This window comes from Aotus nancymaae, unplaced genomic scaffold (genome assembly GCF_030222135.1).
Source record: "Aotus nancymaae isolate 86718 unplaced genomic scaffold, 86718_ANA_hifiasm-v0.15.2.pri h1tg000006l, whole genome shotgun sequence".
NCBI classification, from domain to species: Eukaryota; Metazoa; Chordata; class Mammalia; order Primates; family Aotidae; genus Aotus; species Aotus nancymaae.
The window spans coordinates 81,877,334-81,894,541 of NW_026988417.1; the positions used below are offsets into that span (position 1 = coordinate 81,877,334).

Consider the following 17,208-nt stretch of genomic DNA (forward strand, 5'->3'; position numbering starts at 1 on the left):
AAAGCTATAAACTCTGATTTGTATATGTGATGTCAAAGGATGCAGAAAGTTTATGGCAGATATCACATCAGCACTGGGGCAGGAGTCTAAAGAGGACCAGAAGTGGAAAGTTTTCAAACTCTCCTACAAATACTTAACATCTGAAAGATAGAGTCCACTGTTAGAAGGAGCTGAACAACACTCAACTGATTAGAGAAGAGGAGAGAGAAGGTACAGAAAATACCTACAGGTACAGGCACACCAAGGTGGTAGATATCAGGAAGCATTAGAAAGACACACTACCTAATAGCGAGTGCAACATTTTGGGAGGCAAGTTTATGAAGAAAAGGCATCAGAGCTCTCTTGACCCAGGCCAGCTTCTGAGAGGCAAAGGAAAGATGGGCAAACAGAGGTGCTCTATTAATAAAATAGTCATTTATATAGCAATGGCGGGGAAACCTCCTGAGCTGTGAAATCTGTAAGGCTACTTTGGCCCGTTATCACTATACTCCATAGGAAACTCTTGCTACTAACCTGCAAAAGTCTATCTCACTCAAACATGAGTAAGAAAAAAGGATCATGGCTAGCATTTACATAGAAACAGTTTTGTTTTTTTTTAAGTAGAAAAAAGCATCACAATCTTCCTGCAACAACTCACCAGAAAAAATGTTGCTAAGAAGCAGATGGAAATTATAACCTAACAAAAAGAACAAAAGTTTCATAAGGATGTGATAACAAAAGCACAGATAATAACAACAAACAGATAAATTGAACTTCATCAAAACTAAAAATGTTCGGGCAGCAAAAGACAAAATGGCCAGGAGCAGTGGCTCATGCCTGTAATCCCAACACTTTGAGAGACTAAGGCAAGAGGACTGCTTGAGTCTAGAAGTTCAAGATCGTCTGGGGAACATAGTGAGACCCTGCCTCTACAAAATATGGTAGATAGACAGACAGACAGACAGATAAGCAAGCATGCAAGTTGAGCATGGTGGCACACACCTGTAGTCCCAGCTACTCAAGAGGCTGAGGTGGGTGAATTGCTTGAGCCCAGGAGGTTGAGGCTACAGTGAGCCATGATTTCACCAGTGCATTCCAGCCTGGGCAACAGAGCGAGATCCTATCTCAAACAAACAAACAAACAAAAAAGGACACTATCAATAGAGTGAAAAGACACAACACATAGAATAGGGGAAAATATTTGCAATTTATACTTAATACATATTCAAAATGTGTAAAGAATTCCAACAATTCAACAACAAAAAATAACCAAATTCAAAAATGAACAAAGTACTTGTATGATCATTTTTCCAAATCAGACATAATGTGGCTAATAAGCACATTAAAAGGTGCTCAACATCACTAGTCTTTAGGGAAATCCAAATCAAAACCACAATAAGATATCACTTCATGCCAATTAGGATGGCTATTACAAAAAAGAAAGAAAGAAAATAACAAGTATTGGTTAAGATATGGAAAAGTTGGAACCCTTGTGCATCATCAACGGGAATATAAAATAGTACAGCCACTGTGGGAAACAGTTCAATGGTTCCTCAAAAAGTTAAACATAGATTTACTATATTATCCAATGATTTCTCTTCTGGGTATATACTCTGAAAGCAGAGACTCAAACAGACATTTGTTCAACAATGTTCACAGCAGCATTATTCACAACAGCCAAAAAGTAGAAACAATCTAAATGTCTATCAACAGATGAATGGATAAACAAAAAGTAGAATTTACATAAAATGGAATATTATTCAGCCTTGAAAAGGAATGAACTTCTGACACATGCTGCAAGATGCATGTACCTTGCAAACATTATGCAAAGTGAATACACCAGACACAAAAAGACAAAAATTGTCTAGTTCCACTAATATGAGATACCTAGGGTAAGCAAATTTATAGAGACAGAGTGAAGAACAATGGCTACCAGGGGCTGGGAGGTGGGAGGAATGGGAAGTTATTGTTTTATGGGTATAAAGTTTATGTTGGAGGTGATTAAAAGTTCTTAAAATGGATAGTGGTAATGATGCACAACATTGTGAATATGCTTAATCCTACAGAATTATACACCTAAAATGGTTAAAATAGTAAATTTTATGTTATGTATATCTTATCACAATAAAAAAAAGTTAAAGAATCAATCACAATGATAAAAGAACACAAAGCAGAAATTTAAAAAATTCAGGGAAGAGGTGATCAGATAATAGGAGAATGTGAAGTGGAGACCAGTGGAACTCAGGAAAGGGAGAAGAGGAAAGGAAAAGCATTTCAGAAGTAAAGACTAAATTATAAGAACACAATCAAGAACAGAAACCGTTCACCTCAGTAAGGGGCAGAGTGAAATGAGGCAAGTAGATATAATTTTTTTTTTTTCGAGACAGAGCCTCACTCTGACGCCCAGGCTAGAGTGCAGTGGTGTGATCTCAGCTCACTGCAACCTCCGCCTCCCAGGTTCAAGCAATTCTCCTGCCTCAGCCTCCTGAGTAGCTGGGACTACAGGCACACACCACCACTCCCGGCTAATGTTTTATTTTTAGTAGAGATGGGGTTTTACCATGTTGGCTAGGCTGGTCTTGAACTCCTGACCTCCGGTGATCCACCCACCTGTGCCTCCCAAAGTGCTGGGATTACAGGTGTAAACCATCACACCCGGCCATAATAAAACATTTCTTAAAATCATAACAATTTGAGAGCTACAGAAAGCAGCTAAATGATGCCCCTTTATGCCCCATTTCCACTCTTTGGAGTCCCCAGTGAAGAAAATCAAACAATGGAATAGAATATTTAAAAATGTAATTCAGAAAAAATTTGTTTAAATAGAAGTGCTTTGAGTTTACATATTGAAAGGCACATCACAAACCCAGAACAGTTTACACAAAGATACATTATAAGGAAATTAATAGACTACCAATAAAGAATCTTTTACATAGCTGAGACAAAATCATGTCACTATGTAATAAAAGAAAAATAAGAGTAGCCTCAAATTTATAAATTACAATATTTAACTTTGGAAGAGTATGAAAGCCTTACAAAATATTTACATAAAGAAAGTATGAGGCAAATTTAATAATCAGCAGAGCTGTCCTTCAACTATAATAGCTGTAATTTGAGCAAACAAAGGCTAAGAGAAAACTGTACACCTGAACCTTCCTTCTCCAAACTACCAGAGGAAATACTTTAACCAGTGAATAAATGGCTAGGAAACTTTGACGAAAAGATCAGCAAAAAATAAAAATTAAAATAAAAGTATAACCATGCAATACGAAGAAGAAATGAAGAACTTGGAACAACTATACTCAAAAGAGAAGGTTTGAGGTTAGAACATCTTTAGGTTTTAAAAGTGCTGCCACGTGGTTCAGACTGCCGAAGGAGAAGGTAAATGGCAGTTACGTGGAGACTCATTTTAAGACATATAAAGAAGTGACAGTCACTTCTATTGGCGGAATAGATTTTCTCAGAAGATAGGGAAATTCCTTGTAATCGAAGATGGGCAAAAATCATTATATGATATACCATTTGTTATTCATTCTACTCACAGAATTTTTTTTAAATGACAAGAGTGGCCAGACACAGTAGCTCATGCCTGTAATCCCAGTGCTTTGGGAGGCCAAGACAGGAAGACAGCTTGAGCCCAGAGTGTAAGACCAGCCTGGGCAACATAGCAAAACCTCATTCATACAAGAAATAAAAAATGAGCCGGGTGTAGAAGCATGCACCTGTAATCCCTGCTACTCAGAAGGCTGAGGTAGGAGGATCACTTGAGCCTGGGAGGTTGAGGCTGCAGTGAGCCATGCTTGTACCACTGCACTCCAGCCTGGATAACAAAGTGAGCCCGTCTCAAAAAGAAAAGAAAAGTAACTCAGAGAGTTGAGTAAAACACCTAAGAGTAATAAAAAAAAATTAATTTAAAGAAAAAGAAAAAAGAGAAACAGATATTGTAAAGAAGAATACGTGGAATCTAAAGTGGCTAAAATTTCTGGAAGGCAATTTGGCAGTGCCCAGCAAAAGCTGGGACTTATTCACACATCATTCTCTCTCCAACCAGGCCTCAGAACACAGGAGAAGAGCAAGTAACAATAAGCAAGACTCATATCTGATACAAAGAGACTGCCAGATACTTGCAATATACTGTTATTTGGGATGGGGTGAGGAGAAGGCTATAAAACTCATGTCAAGCATAATCTGTCTTTACAACTCCCTATGATCACAGAAAAACTATAGGACATATACAAATATATTAAGTATTTTTTGGGGGGGCTGTCAAATCTTGAATAATTCTTATTTTCTTCTCTTAAGTTACTTGTAGTTCCTCATTTCATACTCCAGACGTGTTACTATCATAACAAGAAAATTAAAGATTATTATAAAAAGTTAAATTCTCTATATAAACACAAGTCAAGACCTACTGCTGAATTCCATGATGACAGAGTGAAGAGGTCTGTAAATATTCTCCTAAAAAAATATGTAAAACTGGACAAAACAGAAAAAAAAAATTCAGGGCTCTAGAAACTGATCAAAGATATAAAAATTAAATTGAGAAACATTTATTCATGAATGAGAGATGAAGTAGAGTTAAGAATAGTGGGAGTTTGCAGCACTCTTGCCTAGGCCTGTTCCCAACCCCTCCACGCCCTAGGCTGGGTTGGCAAAGAAAGTACTGCTACCACAGGGGGAACCAGCAGTGAAAACTAGTGGCTTTGGCACTAGAAGGGGCTGATGTGGTTAGGAAGAGAGGACAAAAACCCCACAACCAGTGGATCATATATCCAGTAAAGGACTTGTATCTAGAACATAAAGAACTTTTATTCCATGCTGTTTTGATTATTCGGAGGCAACACAACATATTTACAACCATCCGATCTTTGACAAACCTGACAAAAACAAGCAATGGGGAAAGGATTCCCTGTTTAATAAATAGTGTTGGGAAAACTGGCCAGCCATGTGCAGAAAGCAGAAACTGGACCCCTTCCTGACACCTTACACTAAAATTAACTCCAGATGGATTAAAGACTTAAACATAAGACCTAACACTATAAAAACCCTAGAGGAAAATCTAGGCAAAACCATTCAGGACACAGGCATAGGCAAGGACTTCATGACCAAAACACCAAAAGCATTGACAACAAAAGCCAAAATAGACAAATGGGACCTGATCAAACTCCACAGCTTCTGCACGGCAAAAGAAACAGTCAATATAGAGTGAATCGGCAACCAACAGAATGGGAAAAAATTTTTGCAGTTTACCCATCTGACAAAGGGCTGATATCCAGAATTTACAAAGAACTAAAGCAGATTTACAAGAAAAAAACAAGCCCATTCAAAAGTGGGCAAAGGATATGAACAGACACAAGACATGCATGAGGCCAACAAACATATGAAAAAATGCTTGTCATCACTGGTCATTAGAGAAATGCAAATCAAAACTACATTGAGATGCCATCTCACACCAGTTAGAATGGCGATCATTAAAAAATCTGGAGACAACAGATGCTGGAGAGGATGTGGAGAAATAGGAACACTTTTACACTGTTGGTGGGAGTGTAAATTAGTTCAACCATTGTGGAAGACAGTGTGGCGATTCCTCAAGGACCTAGAAATAGAAATTCCATTTGACCCAGCAATCCCATTACTGGGTATATATCCAAAGGATTATAAATCATTCTGCTATAAGGACACATGCACACAAATGTTCATTGCAGCACAGTTTACAATAGCAAAGACCTGGAACCAACCTAAATGCTCATCGATGATAGACTGGACAGGGAAAATGTGGCACATATACACCATGGAATACTATGCAGCCATCAAAAACAATGAGTTTGTGTCCTTTGTAGGGACATGGATGAACCTGGAAACCATCATTCTCAGCAAACTGACACAAGAACAGAAAATCAAACACCACATGTTTTGATTCATAGGCGGGTGTTGAACAATGAGAACACATGGACACAGGGAGGGGAGCACTACACACTGGGGTCTGTTGGGGCAAAATAGGGGAGGGGACAGCATAGGGTGGGGAGTGGGGGAGAGATATCATGGGGAGAAATGCCAGATATAGGTGAAGGGGAGGAAGGCAGCAAATCACACTGCCACGTGTGTACCTATGCAACAATCTTGCACGTTCTTCACATGTACTCCAAAACCTAAAATACAATAAAAAATATATATATATAAAAAGAAAGAAATACCTTATCACTGAAAAAAAAAAAAAAGAACTTTTATAATTCAATAAAAACAAAATGACACAACTAAGAAACAGGCAAAAGATATGAATACACATTTAGCCAAAGAAGATATACAAATGGCTAATACGCATACGAAAATATGCCCGATATCGTTAGTCATGAAGAAATTGAGATAGCACTACTAACTCACTACAATGGTTATAAGAAAAAAAGCCTAACAATACTATATGTTGGCAAGGATGTAGAGAAACTAGAACCCTCATTCATTACTGGCGGGAATATAAAATGGTACAACCACTTTGGAAAAGGTTGGCAGTTTCTTAAAATGTTAAATGCAAAATTACCACAAAACCCAATAATTCTACTCCTAGGAACCGACCCAAAAGAAATGAAAATCCACATCCACACAAAGACTTGACTTGTATACTAATGTTCCTAGCAGCATTATTGATAATAGTCAAAATCAGAAACAACCCAAGTATCTATCAGTGAATGAATAAATAAAATGTAATATATCATATATAGAATATTATTCAACAATAAAAATGATATGCCAATACATGCTACAACATGGATAAACCTCAAAAACATTATGTTAAGTGAAAAAAGCTGATCACACGAGAACATATAAGTTCCATTTATATCAAATGTCCTGAAAAGACAAATGTATAGTGACATAAAGCTATTAGTGGTTGTCTTGGGGAGGACATAGGGGTGGGGAGGGATGGTGGGAATGTTCTAGAATTGGATTTTGGTGCTGCTTCCACAATTGGTAAATTTACTAAAAATCATTAAATTGTACATTTTTAATGAGTATAGATTATGGTATGTATATTATACCTCAAAAGAGCTGTTAATAAAATACAAAAGAAACTCAACAAGTGCTTGGTAACTTCCTGTCAAAATAAGTCTACTGCCAGTAGAAATAATAAAATTAATATTTTTTGAAAGATTCCATATTCTTCAGTCTAATAACACATACTATTGCTTTTCAGTAATTCTAAGTGGAACAGATAACTTTTGGAGTGGGTCACTTTTAAGTCATCACTACTACTACACTAACGTACAACAAACCTGAAAGCACAGAAACATCTGGACACTTAGAATTCTTTGGTTATTTGCAAAAAGGTGGAAAACCATTAATATCACTATTTTACATCTTTTGTTCATCATTTTTGGCAGTTTTATCAAAGGCAAAGAGGATTAAATAGAAAAGAACCACCTTGTGCGAGGTCATTATGAATTAAATGTGAAAAAATGTTCTTGGATAGATTATTCTTGCCATCATTTCTCAACACATTTACCAGAAAGTAAAGTTAAAAACAGAATATAGTGTTTTGAATTTTTCTAAAATTACAAAGACTCATGCTGGGTACAGTGGCTCATGCCTATAATTCCAGTGCTTTGGGAGGCCAAAGTGGGAGGATTGCTTGGGCCCAGGGGTTTAAGGCTGTAGTGAGCTATGATCTCACTACTGCACTCCAGCCTGGAGGAATGAGAGAACCCTAACTCAAAAAAAAAAAAAAAAAATTACAAAGACACATTTAAAGTTAAAGACCTTAATGCAGTAGGAGAATTACAGCGTTACAGTGTTAAATGAAGACTCACTTGTTTATATATAGCTTCAGAAAAGTCAAATGTGCTGAAAACTAATGCTGCATTTAAGTACTTACAGACCTACATGATTTATTTACAGTGTAAACCACGGGGCGGGGGCGGGGGGGGGATCTATGACATCATTTCTTTACATTTTAACAAAAATTTCCTTCCTAAACATTAAAGAAATCTCTGGAATTTAGCCACAAAAGTAAATTAATTGCTTGGTTTTTGTGTTTGTTTTTTGTTTTTTTTTTTTGAGATGGAGTCTCGCTCTGTACCCCAGGCTGGAGTGCAGAAGCGGCTCTTGGCTCACTGCAAACTCCACTTCCCAGGTTCAAGCAATTCTCTGTCTCAGCCTCCCAAGTAGCTGGGATTACAGGCACCTACCACCATGCCCAGCTAACCTTTGTATTTTTAGTAGAGATGGGGTTTTACCATCTAGGCCAGGCTGGTCTTGAATTCCTGACCTCATGATCCACCGGCTTTGGCCTCCCAAAGTGCTGGGATTACAGGCATAAGCCACCGCGCCCGGCCCAATTAATTGCTTATTATAAGGCAACTTTTATCAAAATTATCTTTCAACAACTGTTTTTCTTCAGCATATTATTTTCACTGCCACTCTCTATATTTTTCCTAGAATAAAATATTGACTGAGTTCTGTTGTGTTATTATTTTGTTTTTGTTTTTTGAGATGGAGTCTTGCACTGTTGCCTGGGCTGGAGTGCAGTGGCATGATCTTGGCTTACTGCAACCACTGCCTCCTGGGTCCAAGAGATTCTCATTGCCCCAGCTTTCCAAGTAGCTGAGATTACAGGCACCCCCGCTACCACGCCCAGCTAATTCTTTTTGTATATTTAGTAGAGATGGGGATTCACTATGTTGGCCAGGCTGGTCTTGAACTCCTGACCTCATGATCCACCCGCCTTGGCCTCCCAAAGTGCTGGGATTACTGGCATGAGCCACCACGCCTGACCTACTATATTATTTTAAGTATTGTATATATTTTCATACAGGAAATGGAATAAAAATTTAATAATTCTGTAGTAATGTTCTCTATCTCATTTTAAGAGTCTCTAATATTTTCACTTTCTTATTTGCCAAAAGATTAGGCTAACTTGAAAAAAGAAGATACCATAAAAATAAATAAGACGTACCATGACGTTCTTTTGAAACAATTATGTAAACTACTGAATTGGTAGAAAAATTAATATAGCTAGTAAGAATATATTTACCAATCTTCTTTAGAAAGATATTCCTCAATCCAAAATTATTTTTAATTCACATATATACTATTATTTTTATGATTTTACTTTCATATTTATAGTCTCATCCATCTGTAATTTAAATCATAAGGAAGAAACCCAACCAATTATTTTTCTCCAAGTGACTAGTCATTACAAAACTGTTTTAATTTGTTATTTTAATATCTGATAGGGTAGCCCTTCCAAGCTTAACATTATTAAAGGGGATAATTGAAATAATTTAAAGTTGGAGTAAAATAAAACATGGAATATTTTTTATGAATCATTCATTGAATGACTTTTTTAAAATCACGTCTGCCTATTTGCATGTTAATTATATAATTTGTATAAACTTATACTATGACTCACTGAAGTATCACTAAACCATTGTAAATTCATATTTGCAGATAACAGCTAAAGTATGCTTTCTTATAGTTTCCATTTCGGGAACTACTGGACAAAGCTTCTTCCTCGTCTCTGAAATTTAATTTTCCTAATTCAGTTTTAGATTTAGATCACATGAATCTACCTCTTGGTCTTAACACAGTCTTTATTATCCAATTAGCCCATTCTTTCACTTTCTATGCTACTTCATGCTAGTGGGCACTTTCTACCACTATCACTAAAGCTTCTTTATGCTGACTCTCACTCAAAACAACTGACCCTAAACTAAATTGTTTAGATTCTAGTGATTTTACCCATATCCTCTCACAGCTTCTTAACACTAATCTGTAACTAAGGAATTGACCACACGCTATGGTCTGAATGTTTGTATCCCGTTATAGCAGCCTGAAGAGACTAAGACACCATGCTTTTGTTTGACTTCTGAATTCTGTATAACATAGATGAAAATTCCACTTGCACTACAAGTTTACAGAAGAAATATATAATGTCTTTGCTTGGCTTTCATTAACCTACTCTTTCTCCAATACTTCAATTATTGGTTTATGGTATAGAGAAGCACAACTAAATGTTTAATTCTGTTTAAAGTTTAGTCTAAATCCAATTATATAAAATGTCCCTTCAGATCACAGAGATTTTTTTTCATTTTATTTAAAATAAAGTACAATGAACCAACAGTAACAATTTTAAGGAAACCACCATAAGGCAAGACATAAAGTAGCCTGCCATTTCACAAAGGTAAAAATTTTAGGATGCTACATAGCTTACAATGTATTTTCACATTATTGCTTGATGTCCACAGCAATTCAATTTAGGCTACTATTATCCCTATTTGATAGGTGAAGAAAGTGAGAGAGGTTGAAAGTATCTTGCCAAGTTCAAAAAGCCAGCAAGTGGCCTAACCAAGACTCAAAGCAAAGCTACATTTCTTGCTCTCAAATCCTGCCCCAGTTCATTTCATGAAAAGCTTTCCCAAACCACAGAATAGCAAAGCATTGTAAGATGAAGTGTATTCATTAAGATGTTTTGACTGCAAGCAATTGAAATTCCAGCTCCAATTGGCTAAAATACTAATGACATTTATTATCATATTATAGTAATACAAAGGCGTTCAGTAGAAGGAAGACTTTAAGTTGGTGGATTCAGTGGTTCAAGGATATCACCACTTTGCTACCATTCATCACTGTGTAAAGTCTTCATCCTTAGGCTCCCTTTATCTATTGGTTACATGTCTGCCAGCAGCACCTGGAGTGCATGATTCCCTGTAGGGAAATAGACTGTTAATATTTCATGGAATATTTGTCTACATTTCCCAACTACCTTTACATTTAGATGGGAACACATGACTAGATCAAAGCAATGAACTGTGAGGAGAAGAGAGGCAAGTCACTTCCAGGATGAGACAGATAAAAGCATGTGCACCTCATCCATCTCTTACTTTCCCTAATGCAACCTTGGAGGAGTCAGGGTCGTAAGTTAAGGTAGCAAATACTCCACAGAATGAAAGCAGCCTGGTATCAGGGTGGCCAGATGGAGGAGAGCTCCATCAGCCTACATTAGACTTTGATTAATCTGTAAATAAATCTTTGTTTCCTTGAGCTATTGAGATTCTAGTTTGACTGTTGTGACATTTGGCATTAATTACCCCAATGTGGATTGCATGGCTACCTGAGGGAAAGCCACACACTGGCTAGCCTGCACATTATCTGAGATGGAATATGTCACCTGCATTGACTGCACACATTCTTATAGTAAGAGAATTCCTATAGTATTTAGTTACACACTCAAAAGAGAAAAGTAGAAAATATGTACAATTACACTGCTAAAACTTACTAGATAGGAAATTGCAATTTTTACAAAAAAGAACAATCAGAAGATAAAATGTTTTACAGGCATGCCCTTAGTCTTCAAATGACCTATCTAAAAATAAAATACACTTAGGTGAAACAGCTAAATATAGAGAATAGTATTCTGTTTTGTGCAACATTAATTTAACAACTACTAACTACTGTCTAGCCCACAGCAAAAGGCAAGAAATACAATGAGATATGATTATTTCTGTCTAAACTTTATAGTCTGTTACTGAGAAAAACAAATAAATAGTATCAGGGAAGTTGAACAGATGGTCAAATATTACCTAAAATCTATCAAGAGAGCACCACACTGCTCACTAATGACTAAAATCAGAGTGTAGTCAGTGACAAAAACCAAAACTTGCCAGGTATGCAAGACTCCAAACAAAACTCATGTTCTTTCTTTCTTTCTTCTTTTTTTTTCTTTTTTTGAGGCAGTGTCTCACAAGCCCTGTCACCCATGCTGGAGTGCAGTGGCATGATCTCTGCAACCCCCACCTTCTGGGTTCAAGCAATCTTCATGCATCAGCCTCCTGAGTAGCTGGAGACACAGTTGTGTGCCACCACGCACAGCTAATTTTTTTGTATTTGTAGTAGAGGTGGGGTTTCATCATGCTGGCCACAATGGTCTTGAACTCCTGGCCTTACGTGATCCACCCGCATTGGCATCCCAAAGTGCTGGGCTTACAGGTGTGAGCAACTGTGCCTGGACAAAACTCATGTTCTGTCTAAAACTCCAAATAAAAAACAGCATGTTTTTACAAAATTCAAGAAATTAATTTTGGTATTTAGAAAACCTAACTGTAGTCTGCGTGGGATGAATTTGATACCAAGCATCAAACTAGAACTACAGGCTGGACGTGGCGGCTAATGCCTGTAATCCCAGCACTTTGGGAGGCTGAGGCGGGTGGATCACCTGAAGTCAGGAGTTCGAGACCAGCCTGGACAACATGGTGAAACCCTGTCTCTACTAAAAATACAAAAATCAGCCAGGTTTGGTGGCGGGTGCCTATAATCCCAGTTACAGGGAGGCTGAGGCAGGAGAAACACTTGAACTCAGGAGGCAGAAGTGGCAGTGAGCCAAGATCATGCGACTGCATTCCAGCCTGGGCAACAGAGCGAGACTCTATCTCAAAAACAAATAACAAAAACAAATAGAACTACCAAAATAACCATCATAGTCTTGAATCTTGAACTTATGCAGTATTTGTTTGATGTACTATTTAAGAAAATTTGATTCCACTAAATAGAGAACAAGAGATACAATGAGGAGAACAGATACAACTACATACAGATAATATGCAAAGAAGTAGCTTAAGAGACTGTCTTAAGCTGTTGAGACTGCTATAACAAAAGGTATCATAAACTGGATGTGCTTATAAACAAGAGAAATTTATTTCTCATAGTTCTAGAGGTTGTAAAGTCCAAGATCCAAGGCATATACAGTTTCAGTGTCTATTGAGGGCTGGCTTTCTGGTTCCATAAATGGCTTTTTCTGCTGTTTCCTTACATGGCAGAGGGGTCAGAGAACTGTCTGGGGGCTCTTTTATGAGGGTATTAGTCCCATTCATTAGGGCACCACATTCATGACCTAACGGCCTTCCAGAGTCCTCAATTCCAAATACCATCACGTTGGAAAATAGGTTTCACCATGTGAATTTTGGAAGAACAAACATTTAGTCTATGGCATTACACCTCTGGTCCTCCAAAATTTGTATCCATTTCATATGCAAAATACATTCATTCCATCTCAACAGTCCCTAAAATCTTAACTCACTCCAGCATCAACTCAAAAGTCTAGCATCTAAAGTCTCATCTAAATATCATTGAAATCAACTATGGGTGAGACTCAAGGTACAATTCATACTGAGGCAAACTCCTGTCTAGCTATGAGCCTGTGAAATCAAACAAGTTATACGCTACCAAAATACAAAGGTGGGTCAGGCATAGGATAAACACTCCCATTCAAAAAGGGGAAACAGAAAAGAAGAAACGAGTAGCAGGCCCTGAGAAAATCCAAAACCCAATGGAACAAACTCCATTAGACCTTAGGGCTCAAGAATAATCCTTTTTGGCTCAATCTCTGACCTTCAGGCCACTGGGACCTGCCCCCCACAGCTTTGCTGGGCAGAGGTTGAACCCCTAAGTCTCTAGGTGCTCCTGCCCTCATGGCTTGGTGGGCTGGTCCTGCAGCAACTCTGCCTAAACCTCATACTGTGGCTCTGTAGAATGTTGGTCCCATCCTTTGAGATCTATGTAGAGGCAGGCAGGCTCCTATGTCTCATGCACTCTGCACTGGCAGAGACAGCTCTATGTGGTCACTAAAGTTTGCAGCCTGTACCCTTTGGAAGGGCAGCCACCTTGCTTCACTGGGCCTGTTGGAGCCACACCTGGGGCAGCTGTGAAGTGTGGCAGTAGACTGTGGGAGCTGAGCTAGGTCCCACTTCAAGAGTCCATAAACACACGTACCTACACACACACACACACACACACACACACACACACACCCCAACAAATATATCCAGTACTCATTATATTGTCTGAAGTATTACTATCTTCAGCAGCAGGATACTTAAGGAGTTGCTACAAATATGTCTATTTAAGTCCCAAATGTTGAGATTCAAAAAGCTATACCTCAAAATATGGTGCTCTGGTGTGCTTGGTACATTTAATTAACAGCCCTTAGAAATAAGCCTCAGAACCCAGGTCTCTCTCTGCCTTTCCGCTCTCCTGCTCTGCCCTCAGTCTCGCTGATCCTTTTTCTTTCCTAAAGCACTGACAGCAACTCTCTCTGGAATTTTCTTACCTGACTAAGGAAGCTTCTTTCCAAAAGAAATGAAACTTTTTTATTTTTTTTGAGACGGAGTCTTACTCTGTAGCCAAGGCTAGAGTGCAGTGGTGTGATCTCGGATCACTGCACCCTCTACCTCTTGGGTCCCCGTTCAAGCAATTTTGAGTAGCTGGGATTACAGGCCCACGCCACCCGAGTAGCTGGGATTACAGGCCAATCCATCCCGAGTAGCTGGGATTACAGGCCCATGCCACCATGCCCAGCTAATTTTTATATTTTTAGTACAGATGGGGTTTCACCATGCTGGCCAGGCTGGTCTTGAACTCCTGACCTCGTGATCCACCCACCTCAGCCTCCCAAAGTGCTGGGATTACAGGCATGAGCCACAGCGCCCGTCCAGATGAAACTGTCTTAAGACCTACTTCCTGGGAATCTCATCAAATAACCAAGAAAAATTAACCATCAGAAAAGAGACTAAAAGTTGTCACCATATTCACACTGACTTTTCATCTATTCTTCTGAAGATAAGTCCAAGAGATTGGCTGGGAGACTTTATCTGCATAACACAACCTTTATTCACATTGAAATTCCAGCCCTCACCTTTCCACCACTTCACCATAGCTCAGGGAAACACCGTCCCAGGCCACTGCTCTTTGAACCCCTTCATTTCCTTTAAAAATGATTTACTACTGCTCTAAAATTACCTGTAGCCCCCTACTTCCCTCTTCCCCCAAAATTAGGCATTTAAGCGTCAACCACCTGGCCCTTCTTTGAATCTCATATTTATGGGACTCTCATATCAATATACACATTAATAAATGTGTAACTTTTTCTCCTATTAATCTATTGTCAGTCATTTCAATAAAACTGCAGCAAGGGCAGAGGAAAAGCTTACTCTCCACCCCTACACAAACTAAAGAGTAGTATATCAGCTTATTGAATGCATTAATGTGTGACTTAGTTCTCCCTTTTCTGTCACAATGTTAAAAAAATTTTTCTTGTTCTCCAAAAGCTATCTTTTTCCAGATATGCTATGGTACAACTGTTGAAAATGTTAAGTATTTCCTCCTACAGTAAAACGGGGACACAGCACAATCAAAGGGCAACCTTAAGGTGAAGGGTAGAAATGATTGAGAATTATTCATCTACCAGAATGAACAATTTCTTAAACTGTGTGATTTTTATGTCAACTTTAACTGAAATTTTATACATGCTTTGGATATAAATTAAGGGAAAATATAAAGTTTAGTACATGAGTCAGTGTGCATTCCAATCAAGGTAGAGATCAGTATATTACAGGTCAAGGGAAAGAAGTAACGATCTAATCAGACAATCAGAGATGACTATCAATCTGCGTGACAAACAGGTCAATCTGCTGCCTCATTCTACACGTTTTCAGTTCTATATTGTTTCTTTGATAAAGCTAGAAAAACAGAAGGGCCATCTCTGCAGTAAAATAAAAGTCAGTGTTTTACACATAGATAAATCAGATTTTGAAGGAAACTACTTGGGGTGATAAAAAAAAAATAAACACATGCATACCTGGATGCTACTAAGCCTCAGGGTTAAAAGGAAAGACAGACTGGCACACAGGGTACTGAAATTTGAGCCTGGAAACAAGGAAGTCATTCTGCAGTTTCACTAAGAAAACTTAATCTATGGGGCTAGTCTACCATCTGGTGACCATCTGGTGTCTATGTGTCAAAAACTGCCCAGGTATTTCTAAACATTTCAGAATGCCATCAGAAGCTACAGCAAATTGCAGCTCTTTCTGAAACTTAGAAAAAAAAAAAAAAAGGATCTGACCTGGGTGTGATTTTTTAAGTGAGCAGTTAAGGAGATAATAAGGAAGAAGACATTTCTCATTTAGTACATTTTAGCAAATAAAATGTCCCTATGGAATACAGTAGCAACTTGAAATACAAATATGTGTAATTCCCATATGATATATGCATTTTCTATATAGTAAAATCAAAATTTAAATTGCAGCATTCTGTAAATTATATAATTGACAATATTCGATTATTACAAAAGGTTTTGTACAAGTACCAGCAGAATAACTTAGAAATTCATGAATTCTAAAAATTCTAAAACCCCAGAAATATGCACATTTCCCCAATGATTTTATTTCAGTGTTATTTATTAATACTACTGTGTTACAATGACCATTTCTACAGTTTAAGGATTCACAAACATTTATCAACCAAGCTTTTCCACCAGCACTTTCAGCAACTATGCTGAAACAGAAACTCCAGAATTACTAAATGAAAATAGAAATATAAAACAGAAAAATATCATACACATACTCAAAAGTAATAAATTAATGGTTACTTCAATTCTTTCTCAAGCTAGCCGTAAGATTTTTCTAAGAACTACAATTAAGCATTCATATTTAACTATTCAGGAACAAGAAAGTCTAAAACGCTTGAAAGTGCTCTACTGTAAATCAAGTTGACTTAAAGGATGCACTCAGCATGCATCTTTCACCTTTTATGGAAACTAAAGTGCACAAATATGCTGAATGCCATCCCAAATCCTGCCTAATACCCATCTGAGTAGACAGGAAGTTAAATAACAAATCTTCCCCCACCTCCTGGGAAGTAAAAACAAGTTACACAAACATCTCATCAGAACAAGGTGGGTAAAGGCCTCTCCTAAAAACTGGCAGTAAACACAGAAGACAGAAGAAGGCCTATACTTACACAGATGGCTAGAGCTCCTGCCCCCATTCTCTCAGTAAGCCTCTGGAAGAACTGAGAAAGACCAGACGAAAGTATTAAAATGACAGCAAAATACTAAAATTCCATTCAGCAGATAGGCTTTGATGTGAAAAACAGCTCCCAATCCAAAGGCACCAAGGTAAGCAAAGAGCAGCTTCTAACATTTTAGGAAGAGTGGTTTTGCTTCTCTTTCGGCTGAACCCACATGGTTGGAAGGACTGCCTGGAGTTGAAATCTGATCCACAGCCTCAGTGCTGGCAAATAGCGGGAGTCACGTGACACGGGTCTTAAGCCGCTGACATCTTTTTCTTAAACCTGACTCCCTAGATCCCACATGCAGGCTTCTTCTGCTCATAAAACTGTCAGTCACCTGGTAGTATTCATTAATAGGATCAACAGTGCATGAAGTGAAAACACAGACTTGCTTTCCAG

General features: G+C 38.0%; 1 protein-coding gene across 4 annotated transcripts in view; it reads right to left on the reverse strand.

The window, feature by feature from the left end:
- FAM13A (family with sequence similarity 13 member A) overlaps positions 1-17,208 on the reverse strand; it is a 385,882-nt gene that overhangs the window by 315,135 nt on the left and 53,539 nt on the right. For 2 of the 4 annotated variants that reach the window (XM_064369163.1, XM_064369168.1), the window contains exon 1: positions 16,759-16,965. The exons of 1 other annotated variant lie outside the window; for it this stretch is intronic. In XM_064369163.1, coding sequence (XP_064225233.1) covers positions 16,759-16,785 — 27 coding nt within the window. In that variant the 5' untranslated portion in view covers positions 16,786-16,965. Of the gene's footprint in view, positions 1-16,758; positions 17,007-17,208 lie in introns of those variants that run through there. One more of the 4 variants, XM_012437744.3, reaches the window with a different exon arrangement.